This window comes from Haliaeetus albicilla, chromosome 1 (genome assembly GCF_947461875.1).
Source record: "Haliaeetus albicilla chromosome 1, bHalAlb1.1, whole genome shotgun sequence".
In the NCBI taxonomy this organism is placed as follows: domain Eukaryota; kingdom Metazoa; phylum Chordata; class Aves; order Accipitriformes; family Accipitridae; genus Haliaeetus; species Haliaeetus albicilla.
Genome location: NC_091483.1, coordinates 71,529,352 through 71,543,089, shown reverse-complemented (window position 1 = coordinate 71,543,089; position 13,738 = coordinate 71,529,352). Strand labels below are relative to the sequence as shown.

The window sequence follows — 13,738 nt, the reverse complement described above, 5'->3', positions numbered from 1 at the left end:
ACGCCTCGCTTGTTCCTTTAACTACTGCACTTTGTCACTGTTCAAAAAAAGCTGCAGCACTCTCTGAAGTTTGGAGAGGATCCTGTTGAGTACTCCTGCTGCGAGAGCAAGCAGGACATTAAGAAGAACATAGTACGTAACAAATGTTAAGCATTAAGGTCGATAGACCATGGACCAGGTCTTTTGAAAAGCCACATATTTCCAATGAGTAGATCAAGACACCAGACCAAGGCATTAGGCAAAGAGTCTAATCTTGGATATCTGTATATGTAATTGGTGTTATTTTATCTTGGTATCTTGTAAAGGTACTCTCTTTGCAAGGCAGGATGGTTCAAACCATCTCTCCTGTTAGCTGTAAAGGCAGCCCAGGAGATGCCCTTTCACTTCTTGTGTATCTGCTGTGGTAGCCGAGGGCACAGATGTGCATTTAGATGGGAGAACTCGGCTTCTGCACTGTGGGAGCTGTCGGTAAGGGACAGGCTCAAGATCCCACAGCAGGATCCTTGCTGGGATCCCTTCTACTCTCATTGACTTCAGAGAGAACATTAACCTGAGTGGGAGCAAAACTCATAGTCATTTTAGAATGTCAGAAAAGGGCCTAAGAAGATACAAAGGCAATAAAAGAAAAAAGGAAGAGAATTTATGTCACCTGGGTCAATGTGTGTCTTCCAGCCACAGTACCCAGAGAAAGCTGCCTTACCTCCTGCAGGTTTGTGGTTGAATGAATTACCTTTGGCTAGATCCCAGTGGGTAAGGGAGAGCAATAGGTAACCCAGCACTATGCTTACAGAGAGATGTCTACAAGAGGATTCAGTTACGTGCCATCACTGAGGCTAGTTGGCATGGCTTGGACCAGCCTTGACACATCTCTCATTGCTTCATGTGCGCATGGTCACCCATGCAGAAAGGTGGCTCCCAGGTGCAGCTGGCATCTGAGACACTGGGGGGGGTTGTGAAGAGAAACAGAGCTTTTCTCCAAGGCGGGATGGGCAGCTCTGATCAGGCAGAGGGGAGATGGTGCTGCAGGCATGAGACTGGAAGCATTGGCCCCAAGGGAAGCCATAGTCAAGCTTAACGTTTTAAAGCAGGGACATAACAAGTACATTGAAACTGTGTAATGAGGAATAGGCTGAGGGATTACAGCTGGTAAAGCCCATGTGTGTTTTCTAGGAAACTGAGAAATAGTAAAATAGCAAGAAAGGATGGGCTCGCAGGCTGACAGGGCTCCATGGTCCAGGCTGGATTTGCTCAGCGTGTAAGTCAGCACGGAGGGGCCGGCTCCTGCCTCGTATCTCCCCCTGAGCTGCCTGGACTTAGCAGAGACATAATACCAGGAGTCATTTCAAGGTTTTATCCTGCATGTGTCCCGGGGTATTTTAGTCTTGTAATTGTGAATAAACAAATTCTCTGTGTGAGTGTGAACAGCCATATCCTCTGCCTGAGGATATATCTGCACTTTCTAGTCTCATGAAAGAGTTATATCTTCATCAGAGACCCTTATTCATTCAGTATAGCCAAGAAGAATAACATGAACAGATCTCTTTCTTGTTCCTTTCACCCCAGGAGGCACAGTTTTCATGACAGCTATTTTGAAATGCAGCATACGCAGCTTAGATAGCTTAGAATTTACTTTTCTTTTAAACCAGAAAACTCTGAGATCAGTCCCTGTACCAAACTTGGGAAGTTGTCAGTAGACTAAAGTGTAACGCAAATTTGTAAACTAATACGAATTCATATGTACAGAAAATATGAACCAAAGATGTTTGGAATTCCCATTCTGTTAGAATGTGAAGCTGTGTAAATAATCAAATCTTTGAAATCAGTAGCAAAACTTGTAGGGGTTTGAATACAGTTGGTTCTTGGCAACCGACACTCAACACTAGGTTTTCTTACTGATTTCTAATATTTGGAGCTGTCATCTCTCATGGTTTTGTATGACTGCCAACATAAATCCTTCCATCTTTGGAAGGTGGAAGAAGAGGTATGGCGAGCTGCCCTTGTAATTGGGTTCAGGCTTTGCTTCCACTCCTTCCCAGTGTCTGCCATCAGCTAAGCTGGGTGCTTTGGGCAGTAGGGTCAGGAAAAAGCAAGTCTGTATGCAAATTCAGATACACAGTTTCTAGAGCTTCTCAGCACTTTGGGGAAACTTAACTAGAAGTTTATCTGTTAAAAAGCACAGCTTCAGGTCAAGCTGAAATGTTTTCCTGATTAGCTAAAGAAAGCTAAAAAGAAAACCAGCGATTCACGGAAACGTACACAAGTTTTTTTTTAAACTTCACAAACTTTACATGCTTGTTTTAGCCATCATTGCTTGTCTGTGGTTTGGTTACAAGCAATCTCGTTTGCGGTGGTGGCTGGGTTGCTCCAGGGCTGAACACAGGCAATCCACAGATTCCCCCAGAGAATTCTAGAGGCTTCTAGTCCTGTTGTAACGCAGCTGTGGGGCCATGCTTTATTTCTGGCAATCACTGGTGAAAAGCCTAGTCCAGACATATTCTATGACTTGTTTTCCTCAAGTTTTCAGTAAAATACTATTTAAGAATCCACTTACATGGTAACACCTTTGAATTTTGTCTTGGAACAGGTGTGAACTCTTTTCAAGTCTACATGGCCTACAAAGATCTCTACCAAATGTCCGACAGCCAGGTATTGCTCTGAATGCTTTTCACTGCTGTGATCTGTCCTCTCTTCTATGATCTCCCAACACTCGAGGAGTTGCTAAGGTTGAATCCCAGAGAAACGTTCCCACTGACCTGAGTGGCACTGGGGGAAATGTGCATTGGGGGAGTTCTCTCTGGAGGGTCAGTGCCGAGCAGTGTTGAACATCTGCATGTGTTCCTTCAAGTGTATGGCATTCACTTTCTGCAAAGATTTTCTGGTGTCTCCCAACATTGCAACCAGTCGGCACTGCTCAGGATTTTGCCCTCACTTTATTTTGCTGTTACCTTTCAAGAACTCTAGGTCAGAGAGGGAAGAAAAGATGAGGCACTCGAGGCAGTGGCAGTTTTGAGGTTTCAAGAGTTTTTCGTTTGCTGCAAACAGCTAAATGAAGTTGCTGTTTAGGAGATGTGGCCTTTTCTCATTAGGGCTGGAGATAACAATGAGCTTGTTTGTCCAGAGCTCATTACAGATTCCAGACTCTTCAGCTTTCCCATTCATAAGTATCAGGTCATTGTAAATGGATAATGGCATCTGTTAGTAATAATAATGTTTGCTTATTCAGTTGAGAAAATGTTTCTTTCTTACTTATTCCCAGAGCTATAGCTTTCGGTCTCTTAAATAACTGTTGTTACACCTCCAATACATGTGGTTTTAATTGGAATTTTAGACATAGTAATATATAAATATTCTCTGAGAGGCAGTGCCTGTTAAATTCAACTCCCTGTTGGAATTGCCAAGAGAAATACATCAAAAAGTTTAATGTGTGGCTAGACTAATGCCTGTTACCTTGTTTAAATGCGCATGTTGCAAGCTGTGTATTCCAACCCATTTAATGCTAGCTGAAGTGCCCTAGTGCAAAAGCGGACACGGAAGAAACCATGTCTTCAGTATTTGATCTGTGTTTGAAAACTGGGCTCCCACATTACTGAAGTCTGGTTTAAACAGGGAACACATCAGCTGAATAACTTCTGGAAAGGGAACTGAATTTCAGTAGATCTGTGCTCAGAAATTCTCAGTGAAAGCAATAGGATCAACTATTTCCTTTCTGTATGGGTGGGTTTTGAATCTTAGAAAGCAAGGGGAAAAAAAAGGATGCTCTAGAGAAAGTATTGCGACTTTTAATTGCAGAATTAAAGAAGTTGGTGAGAGCTTGACACTATCTGCTCTAAGAAGATGGTGCAAAATGCCTGCACTTCAGGAAAGAGGTGTTCTAGCTGTACTAAAAGTGTCTGTAGTCCATGGGAATAATTCCATTTTACATTTGCTAAAACTGTGGAAAAGAGACAGCTCACTAAACTTAGGCCTGTGTGGAAGGGTGTGAAGAGGTAGCCCTGCAGTACAAGGGGCTGGGGGAGGCACTATGTCCGAGGGAGATGCAACCCTGCTCGAGACTTTTGACCCTGTCTTGGTGCAGAAGGGCAGAAGCTCATCCTGGGGCTGGCTGGTGGGTAAGTCAACACCAAGCAGTGAAGCTCAGGCTCTGTGTAGAAAGCAGAGAGTGGAAAAGGGAGATATTTTGCTATTCACCTAGACAATTGCCAGCATAGAAGGTACAAACCTGAGGTGAGCAGAGAGGTCTGAGTGTTAAGTAATGTGTTTTCCTTATTCAGCAGTGTTTCCTTCTTTGTCCTATCTGCAGCTTTATGAAGCCTTTACCTTTCTAAAAAGTCTTGGGGCTGTTATCCTGGTCCATGCTGAAAATGGAGACTTGATAGCTCAGGTGAGTGAACTGTCATTTTTGCTTTGTTTTGTGAGTAGACACAAGAGAGGAGAAGTAAAACCCTTCAGTCAGAGTGTGGATAGGAGGGAAGGAACTACCCGGTAGGTGCCTTAATTGAGCCTGATGCCCTACACAGTGCTGGTATAAAGCCTGGGATGAGAGGATGGAGGCCCTTTTGCATGCTTTGGCAGAGCATCTGTGAGGTAGAGCAGCCATCCAGACAGGTCCTCGCCTTGGCAGCAGATGAGGACTGGATGAGGGGGGCAGAAGGAAGCAAGAAGATCTCTTCTGAATCCAGCAGAGGTGAGCGAAGCAGAACAGTGTAAAGCCTTGCTCACAGATTTTGGGGACAAAACGTGGAGCTGGGAAGCTTTATGGTAATGCCTCTTGCTGCAGCTATCAGCATGAGCAGCATAGTGAGTTTGGAGTGGGTGGTAAAGCTCTCAGACCTATTTATTTTTGAGAATATTCTTATAAATAAAGCTTGAGAATAACAAACCACTGTGATCTTCTAAACATTTTAAAAATGTGCATGTGTAAGTCATGCTCTTCGAAGATGCCTCTCAGAACCAGGAACCCGGGCTCAAATTCACTATGTTCCATGAAAATGTCCCGGATGCCCAGTGCAGTCTGTGGAGGTCGGGTCCCCTGCGCGGGTACTGTCCTCACACCGGAGTGTGCCGGAGCTCTGGTCTGTGCCACAGCACATCGAAAGAGGTATCCCAAGGACAGCAGTCGATAGTAAACCTTCCGCTGGTCTTTCAGAGGCCAGGATTCCCCTATACAACAGAATGGGTGGGTTTGGGTGGGTGTTGTTATGACTCTGTACGTCTGTGGCAGAGGAATCTTTCAAGGCTGTGTGATGGGTGCACTCGACCCCCCGACAGGCTGTCGCAGAGATGTCTCCCTCCTTTGATCCCTTGTACGTGCATAGAGCTCCGCTGAGGTCCGTGAGGCTCCGAGTGAGCGGACTGATTTATCTGCTGAGCTCTTTATCTGCTGGCTTATCCGCTAAGGACTAGGCTGCAGAGCTGACAGGGAAATTACAATAGCTAAAAACAAGTTGTCTTTGAGAACTGGACTAGGGAAGCCACCTTGTCTCATGGTTAAGGGAGAACCTCAAGTGAATGTTTGAGTGGCTGGGCAGTGTGTAAGGGCTCTCGCCCACATGGGTTTATTTTGTTTTTTCCCTCGTGTGGGATTCTGTCCTTTACCTGCCTGGTAAGAATCTACCCCCTTTGAGAGCCTTCTTTCCCTTTTCCCTTCAAGTTTGGCTGAAGTTAACCACTGGGCTCAAAAGTTCCTAGTGAGGAGTCAACAGGCACATACAGCGCAGTTGTATCTTCCCCCCACTGAACCCGGGTGAAAACCCTTATTTGGATTCAAGGGGGGGAAAAAAAAGAAGCTGATTTCCCATGAAGTTTAGCATCATTTAAAACTACCAAAATGTATAATTTGTAGTTTTAATACAACCTAAAATATCCAATAGAATGAAAATGAATAAGGAGAAACATCGTAAGTCAATATTACTGTATGAATGCAAAATGAAACAAATCAAATGGCACCCATGATGTTTTGATACATTCCCCATTAAAATCAAGGCGTACTTGTGGAATTGCATTTCCGATAGAAATCCGTTTCAGTTACAATTTTCTTTGATCAGCTTTAATATACAGCCATGGAATACGAACATACAGAACAGAGGAAAAGAGGAAGTAGTAAAGAAACGTGAATTATGTTATACATCAACATATTTCTTCACCATTGCCACGTCTCATAAAATCAGTCTTTCCCTATGCTTTTATTTAGAAGGATTATTTCGATAGTGAAAAGAAAGCTGCCTGCAGGGAGGTTTTTCAGGACTATCCTCTGTGAAAATACAACTCTGATCTTATCAAACAAATATTCTATCTTATTAGCATTATCAAATCCTCTTACAGTGGGTAATTTTATTGTGTTTTATGACTTCAAGATGCAAATCTATCCTACTTTGTGTAGCCACTCTTTGCCATCTTGGTGGAGGGTTTTTTTATGGTTGTAACTTTATTTTTTGTTGTATTTTAATTATCTGAAGTCTTTAACTGGCACTGTTCAGAGCTATTGCATTAATGACTTAGAACAGCTATTTTTAAGAATACCTATGAAATATTATGATTTTCTAACCAAAATATTCTTAATTACACCGTCAGATTAATACATTCCTATTAATGGCTCTTCAGCCTTGATTGATTACAACAAAGGCAAAAGTGTATGTGAATATTAACTTGCTCAGGTTTTGCTGCAGTATGCTGCTAATGTGTGAACTTTTCACCCTCAGGGACCTGGGATCAAATATTTATTAGATGACACAGTAAAGTATGCTTGGGAACTTCATCCTGGTCTCTAGGGGACATTTGTCTGTGTCACAGAGTCATTACATTTGTTGAACTCGGCTCATTAGAGACCTGTGGGCAGGGCAGGCCAGGGTCAGAGGCACACCAACAGCTCTGGTCCCACTTCTGCTCTCCCGGACCAACCTCAGATCATAAGTCGTTGACCACCATTTTCTGCAAAAATGGAAATTTATTCCAATGCCACTGCTTGACCTTAAATTAAAAGATAGGTGAAGCTTTTTCTTTATTTTAAAAAATTATCTCACTGCTGTGAAGCTGGATAGCACAGATTTTTTCTGACAAACCCCCATTAGTCCTAAGGTGGGCTTTTTGGTGTGGACACAGTGCCCTCACAACCAGAGGGCACTGTTTTGTTTTCATGGAAATATATAGTGATTCACTCTGTAGGAAAAAGCGTTACAGAAAACTGGATGGCAAAGGCAAGACTTTATTTGAAGGAGTGTCAGCAATGCTAGAAGTTTAAGGAAGGTAGCAGTGGTTCATGGATTGCAGCCAGAGAGGAACTTGTGCAAGTAAAGAAAGAATCTCAGGCTGGAAATATCTGTAATTGCTATTTAATACGTTGATTGAAGCCTGTTCCCTGGGTTGGTGTCTTGGTGTCAAATAAGACTTTCTGGAGGGAAGAGGAGATTTCTGATGGTGCAGCCCAATGGCTCAAGGCACAAATACGCACTGCAGAGACAAATCTTCCCCTGAAATCGTGCTGGCTGCATGGAGCAGACACCAGGGTGGCATGAGGCCAGTTTAGAGCCAGTGTTTTCAGTCCTCCTTCCCCGGCAGCAGGCTTATGCAGCTGCATTGACACAGAGAAAAAAGGGGCAGTCAGACAATATGGCTATTAATCCGCCATGGGATGCCTGGTGCAAGCGTCTCATCCTGGAGCAGTTGTCAGCATTTATCTCTTAATGTTGCAGGAACAAAAGCGTATCCTGGAGATGGGAATCACTGGACCCGAGGGACATGCCCTGAGCAGGCCCGAGGAGGTAAGAGACTTCACTCATTTTGTCATTCATGGAAATATTTTGTGGAGCATGTAGTATTGGAGCTTGGCTTCTGTATGGGCAGATGATAGATGGGTGCGGGGGGGAAGGCAACGGTCTGCTTCTCCCACTGCCTCTTCCAGTATTATTCAAAGCCTTGAAAAGTCCAGGTCCCCTTCAGCTTGTTTGTTTGCCTGAAATGCCCTTTTGCTGGTGCAGCATGTGCGTTCCCTCGGTCTGGGGATGAGCGTGTCCTTGTACACTCAGGAGTCAGAGCTCCTGCTGCCCGAGGCACGGTCATGCATGTATTTTTTGAGTATGACCCTTGTGATTTGATTTGCGATGACAAAAAAGTGAGCTTATCAGGGTAAAAATCAGCAGTGCAGCTTGTGGGATAGGCTTTGGAGTAACTGCATTCATTAAAATGCTTTAGCTGAAAACCTCCTATAAGATGCATGTGTACATACATACCATGCATATGCATACACCTACATATAATCTATGTTTATGCCAGCTGATACATTTGTAGTTGAAATGCAGGCTGCAGAAATGCAAATATGTGAGAATGGAAAGATGCTGCAAGGCAGCTCATTTTATGCAACTCTCTTATAATAAAAAACAGGCTCTGGCATGGATCATCTCAGGCATCTGGAAAGGGTTTCTTTAATGAGAAGGAAAAGGTGGAGTCATGTGGATGTTCCTTAATGTACACAGTTCAGACTGTTAATGGGATGATGGAGGGCGGTAGTGGGAAGTGACTGCTTTCCTTGAAGACTAAAGAGACATGGTCCTGGGGATTTGAGGTTAAATTTGAAGAGATTGTTGTGGTTTGCAGCTCTTTATATAACCTCTCCCCAAGGCAAAAAGAATGAGCTTAATTGGTTGCATTCTTCTATTGAACTGTTCATGTACTTTTTCATTTTCCACCTAAATTATTCTAAAAGAATGGAGTTGTTTCCTTTTAATGAGAACAAGGACCTAAGGAAAATCTGCATTTGCAGTTTCCAGAAAGGAATTTTGCGTCTTTCTGACCATGCGTCTGACCACCTCAGCCCCAGCGCTGAGGTACAGAGGTCCTGCCTCCTTCCCTGGTCTTCTGTGGGTGTGTTTGGGGCTTCCAGAGCACGTGTTGTGATAAAGTCCTAGGACAACCTGAAGTGACAGTCTGAATTAAGCCATGTGGTTTTGGAAGGGCTAAGTTGCTCAACTTTTCTAGCGCAATTCTTGGAGAGAAATTTCTGTAGTGTTGAGTCAGTATTTTCAGTCACAACAGAGTTTTAGGTATTAAAGTGCCAATACCGTGAGTCCCTCTGGGAAGGAGGTATAAAACTCATGAGTGGGGAAAGGAGTCTCCAGAGCCACTGGGAAACACTGCTTCTCTGTTTGAAGATGACTGCTTTGTGTGCCTACGTCCCAGATGGTTTCTTGGGAGGAGATTGCCTTTATGCTTGCTGACGGAGGGGACTTCTGGGCGATGCTTCAAAGGCTTTTATGGATTATGGGCTAAATTCAGTCCATAGTGCTGAAGTTGCTGTTTGAGAATACTTTACATTCACTGTCATCTTATCCTTATGTACAGATTGCATAGGGTAAGCTGCCAGGGAGAGCTCAGAGGTTGTCTCTGACCTCGGTCAATGTTTCCTTGCTTCACTCTCCTTCCGACTGCAGGGTAGAAGTCTGAAGCAGAAGGGTGGGAGGGAGGTAAGGAGAAGCCCCATCAGCTGCTTGGATGTGACCTCTCCTGGGGTGCAGGGTGCCAGGGAGCTGTATTTGTGCTGGGGCAGCTGCACCCCATTAGCAAGTACAGCCTGGCTGTGGTTACTCCTAACACAAAGTGTCTGAGGTTGGGTTAGTGCCCTCTTTCCCAGCACTGCATCTCTCTCTATGGAAATAGCAGAACCAATCCCTGAAGAGTTGTTGCTAAACAGTGAGAAACATGGGTCAGTCCTCCAGTTCGTTTTTTCTTCAGTCTGCTTTTGCAGTTAACTTTTTCCTCCTTGTTTTCCTCAGCTTGAAGCAGAAGCAGTTTTCCGTGCCATCACCATTGCCAGTCGAATAAACTGCCCAGTGTACATCACCAAGGTGATGAGCAAGAGTGCGGCTGATATCATTGCCCTGGCCAGAAAGAAAGGTAAGAGACTTCCTTTTCTCCCCCAAACTTGGGTTTTTTTGGTTGAATAGAAGCTCAGTAGAAAAACCTGTACCTCTTGACCCAAATCACAAGATACAGGGAGAGGTTATCGGAGAATGGTAACGCCATCGCAGACCCTAAATATTTATAGCTGAGAAAGATGAAGGGAAATCCTTCTGCATTTTTCAGTTGAGAAACTCTCCCCACAAACTGTCCCCTTGAAGATTGTGTTGTAGCTCTTCTTTATCCTGTCTTCCCTTTTACTTTTCCCTTAGACTGCAGTATCTCTGTTCGTGGGAGGGAGATATTATCTTCCTATCAGGGTCTAGCACATCCTCTGTGCCTTTTGGGGGTATTTCAGGGTATTACTCTCTGAGGGGTGGTTTGGGCAGTGAACCTACTGTTAGAGATAACTCCTGGCCTTGCTGCTGGAGGCTGACACCGTCAGATGTGCACGGGGGACATCTGCGGATCGACACTGCTTGCTGGGGCTGTGGAGGGATCCAGGTTACAAAGCACCCGAAAGGGACTTGTGAGCCTGGAGGCAGCTGCTTTCGAAGCTGCGTTTGTGAGTCAGGACTGTTCTCCTGGTTGGTGCTACAAAGTGCGTGAGCAATATGGAAAAGCCAAAGAGCAAAATAGCGTCTTGATATTTGTATTCTTGGAGACTTGGAGTATGGTGCTGAGTGAGGACCATATGCTGCTATCTGCTGGTGCTGTGCCCAACCTGGGAGTAGTAAAAAGGCATTTGTCTGCTGGAGCCCATCCTCCACTTAAACACACTCTGAAGCAGAGCAACGTAGAGAACATGGCTGTGATTAAACCAGTACAAATTAAAACCAGATCTGAACTGTCTCCTTCTGGATTAGAAAGGGAGCTTTGCAAATATGCTGATCAAAAGCATGTGTAGCTCAGAGAGCCTCCTGATTAATTTTTTATCATACAGACAAAGCCAGGGCTGCTTAATTTTCTGGGAGCTACACTGGCCTCGTAGCAATGCGTAAATTATACATGGCTGCATGCTGTAAGCAGTATAACGTGCTGAGGAGAGAGTGGATTGTAATCACATCCTGTATATCTTTGCTTTCCCCAAGGTCCCCTTGTTTTTGGAGAGCCGATCACTGCCAGCTTGGGGACAGATGGGACACATTACTGGAGCAAAAACTGGGCCAAGGCTGCAGCTTTTGTGACCTCGCCACCTCTGAGCCCTGATCCTACCACTCCAGATCACTTAAATTCGCTCTTAGCATGGTAAGACCTTCGTTTTTTTACAGGATGATGGTCAGGCAAGTGCAAAAGCCGCATGGGATGAAGCATCCAGGAATCCGCTCAGTTTCCTGTAGACCAGTCTCATACCTGAAAACAGGAGAGAAGGGACCATGGAGAACCAGGGATGCTGATATATCCCTGTGTTTAGGCAGTCAGTCAGGTGAGCAGGCATGGACTTTCTAGCTCCTGGTTAGCATGTTAGAGAGGTAACTGCTAGTTATTCAGGAATTAATTCTTTTTCTTTCTGCTTTTCAAGTGATTCTTAGTTGTACAGCTAGATTGTCTTTAGCCCAGGACTTCAAACTGGTTTTCTCCCTAGTTCTCTGTTTTCTCCAGCCAAATTGCTAATATACGATTGGATGGCATCCTCACCGTCCAGCATTAAGCAACAGCCTGGTGGATAGATCCCCATCTGTGAGAATAGACTCAGTTTAAGCCCCTGGTCATATCTGGCAAGCACAGCTCCTGAAATCAGGGTTGTCCCTGAATGCAGAGATATCTGGAATGGAGAAAACTTCCCTGGTGCAATTTTTGCCAAAGCTGGTGCAGGACTGTAAGCACTTTTGATAATTAGGCTGTCCTAAACTAACTTTAAAGTGTTTGTAACAGAATTCAGTGGTTTTAGCTCCTGTGTATTGCAAACTTCTGACTTGGTATGTCTTCATCTGGGAAGGACCAAAATCATACAAGTTTACTTGTGTTCAGTTCTTGCAGCATTGTTTTTACTTTTAGGTTGTCTTTATAGGTTCCAGGGTCCTCAAGCTGGAAGTCAGCAAACATAAGTGGTACATCTAGAGAAGGTTTGTCAGGCAGGAGAAAGAGGCCAGAGTGGATTACAAAGGAGACTTTGTAGGGACTTAGGTGGAGACAGGCTAGTGACTGGAGACCATCACTTGACAGGATAGGGGTATGGGCTGACTGTCTTCAGGTTGGCAGGGAGAGGGTTATCCCTAGAGAGATGAAAGGAATGTGGACAGCAGAGGGAGAAGTGTCTTTCTCATATAGAAAAGAAGACATCAGCAATGCCTTGCCAGCAGCCCAGACCGTAAACTCATCCCTGAAAGTATTTCCTGCCTGTAGCCAACTGTGGGTCTTCTTCAGCTTAAGCAAAAGACCATCTGCTTTGAAATGGTATGGAAATTCACAGCTGAATTCCCACCAGGACAGATTGCTAGTGCTGGAGTGAGGAACTCAACTCACCATTCAAAATGCTATTTAATGCCATGTGGTGGCACTGATGTCACCCGCTGCCTCCCCTTTCTAGGGTTTCCAGGGCTCTAGACAGAGCAGGAGAATTTGAACGCTAAAAGTGACCCATTGGTCTTCAGGAAACATTTCCCCCTGAGGTTAGTTTTCCACATGACTAAGTGGCAGGCTGTGTGGCAGGCAGTGCCAGTGTGCCTGGTAATACAAGGCCTCCGCGTGTGTAATTCAGGCTTGGGCAGAGCTGCCCTTTAGGTGGATGGGCACGTACCGGTCATGGGAAGCTGCTATCAATCAATGCCACTGCTGCAGTATGCACCCATCTCTCCTCGCACACGCTGGGGCAGGCTGTGCAGTCCACCAAACTCAAGTTTTAGCTCAGCTGCCCTAATGATGCTGCATGGGCGGCGCTCTTAATGAATGCACAGTTGAGCTGTGAGTTACATGCAGTTCTGGTAAGAATATGCAGGAATTTGTTCTGTTGTGACAGTCTTATGGCAGAAATGATTTTCCATAATTGAGCTTTCTGTTCCTTAAAATAAGGACAAGGAAGAAAAATGATTTTTCTGGTCTGATCCGTTACTATCAGCACCGTGAAGAGTGAAGCTCATTGTGTGAGGGTAAGGCTCTTAGCACATGTAGATGTGTAACAAAGTCTTTGGCTCTTTACTCTATCAGACATGGCTGTATGTGTTCTAGAAGAGAGTCCCAAAATAATAGTATGTGGGTCAAAACAGATTAGCCAAAATAGCAAGAGAATTTTTAGAACTGGAATCCAAATAATGACTTTTTTTAACACTAACATCAGAAAGGCAAACTGAGGAGGCACAGAAGTTTTCATTATCCTCCACGCATGTAAAAATGGCTTTTTTTTTCTACTGGCTTAAAGTCCTAGATCTTAAATGACAGCAGCTTAGCCTGCTTTCAGTTTTAATACTTTAAATCTATACTTTGAAACTAAAAAAAGAACTGTATATTTTATCAGTCTGCTATGCATTTGTGGGGAATTTTATGCAAGGATGATGGTAAAGACAGTATTTCACTTTTCTATTGCACTGTTCATTAGGAGACCAATATTTTACATTCATTAAAAAATCCTTACAACATTCTTCCTCTGCAAGCATGCAGCATACAGCTTGTGCTCTTTTCCACAGAAAGTGTTGATTTTTCACTGAAAAGCTGAATGCGTAAAAATCCAGCGTGTCTCATGGGGTTTCCACATTGGATTTGCCTCATGAGATTTGGTCCTTGTTTCACCTGTGGGCCATGCACCTGAGGTAGCCTTCACCTTCCGTGGTGTACTGCTGCCTTATTGCCGCTGTGATCTGCCATCTCTTCTGAACTAGAGATGTGAGATCTTGGTGCTTCATGGAAGGTGTAG

General features: G+C 44.3%; 1 protein-coding gene across 2 annotated transcripts in view; it reads left to right on the top strand.

The window, feature by feature from the left end:
* The window catches only part of CRMP1 (collapsin response mediator protein 1), a 51,781-nt gene that overhangs the window by 27,434 nt on the left and 10,609 nt on the right, over positions 1-13,738 (top strand). For both annotated transcript variants that reach the window (XM_069793832.1, XM_069793840.1), the window contains exons 5-9: positions 2,585-2,646; positions 4,301-4,381; positions 7,689-7,757; positions 9,765-9,885; positions 10,980-11,136. In XM_069793832.1, coding sequence (XP_069649933.1) covers positions 2,585-2,646; positions 4,301-4,381; positions 7,689-7,757; positions 9,765-9,885; positions 10,980-11,136 — 490 coding nt within the window. The remainder of the gene's footprint in view (positions 1-2,584; positions 2,647-4,300; positions 4,382-7,688; positions 7,758-9,764; positions 9,886-10,979; positions 11,137-13,738) is intronic.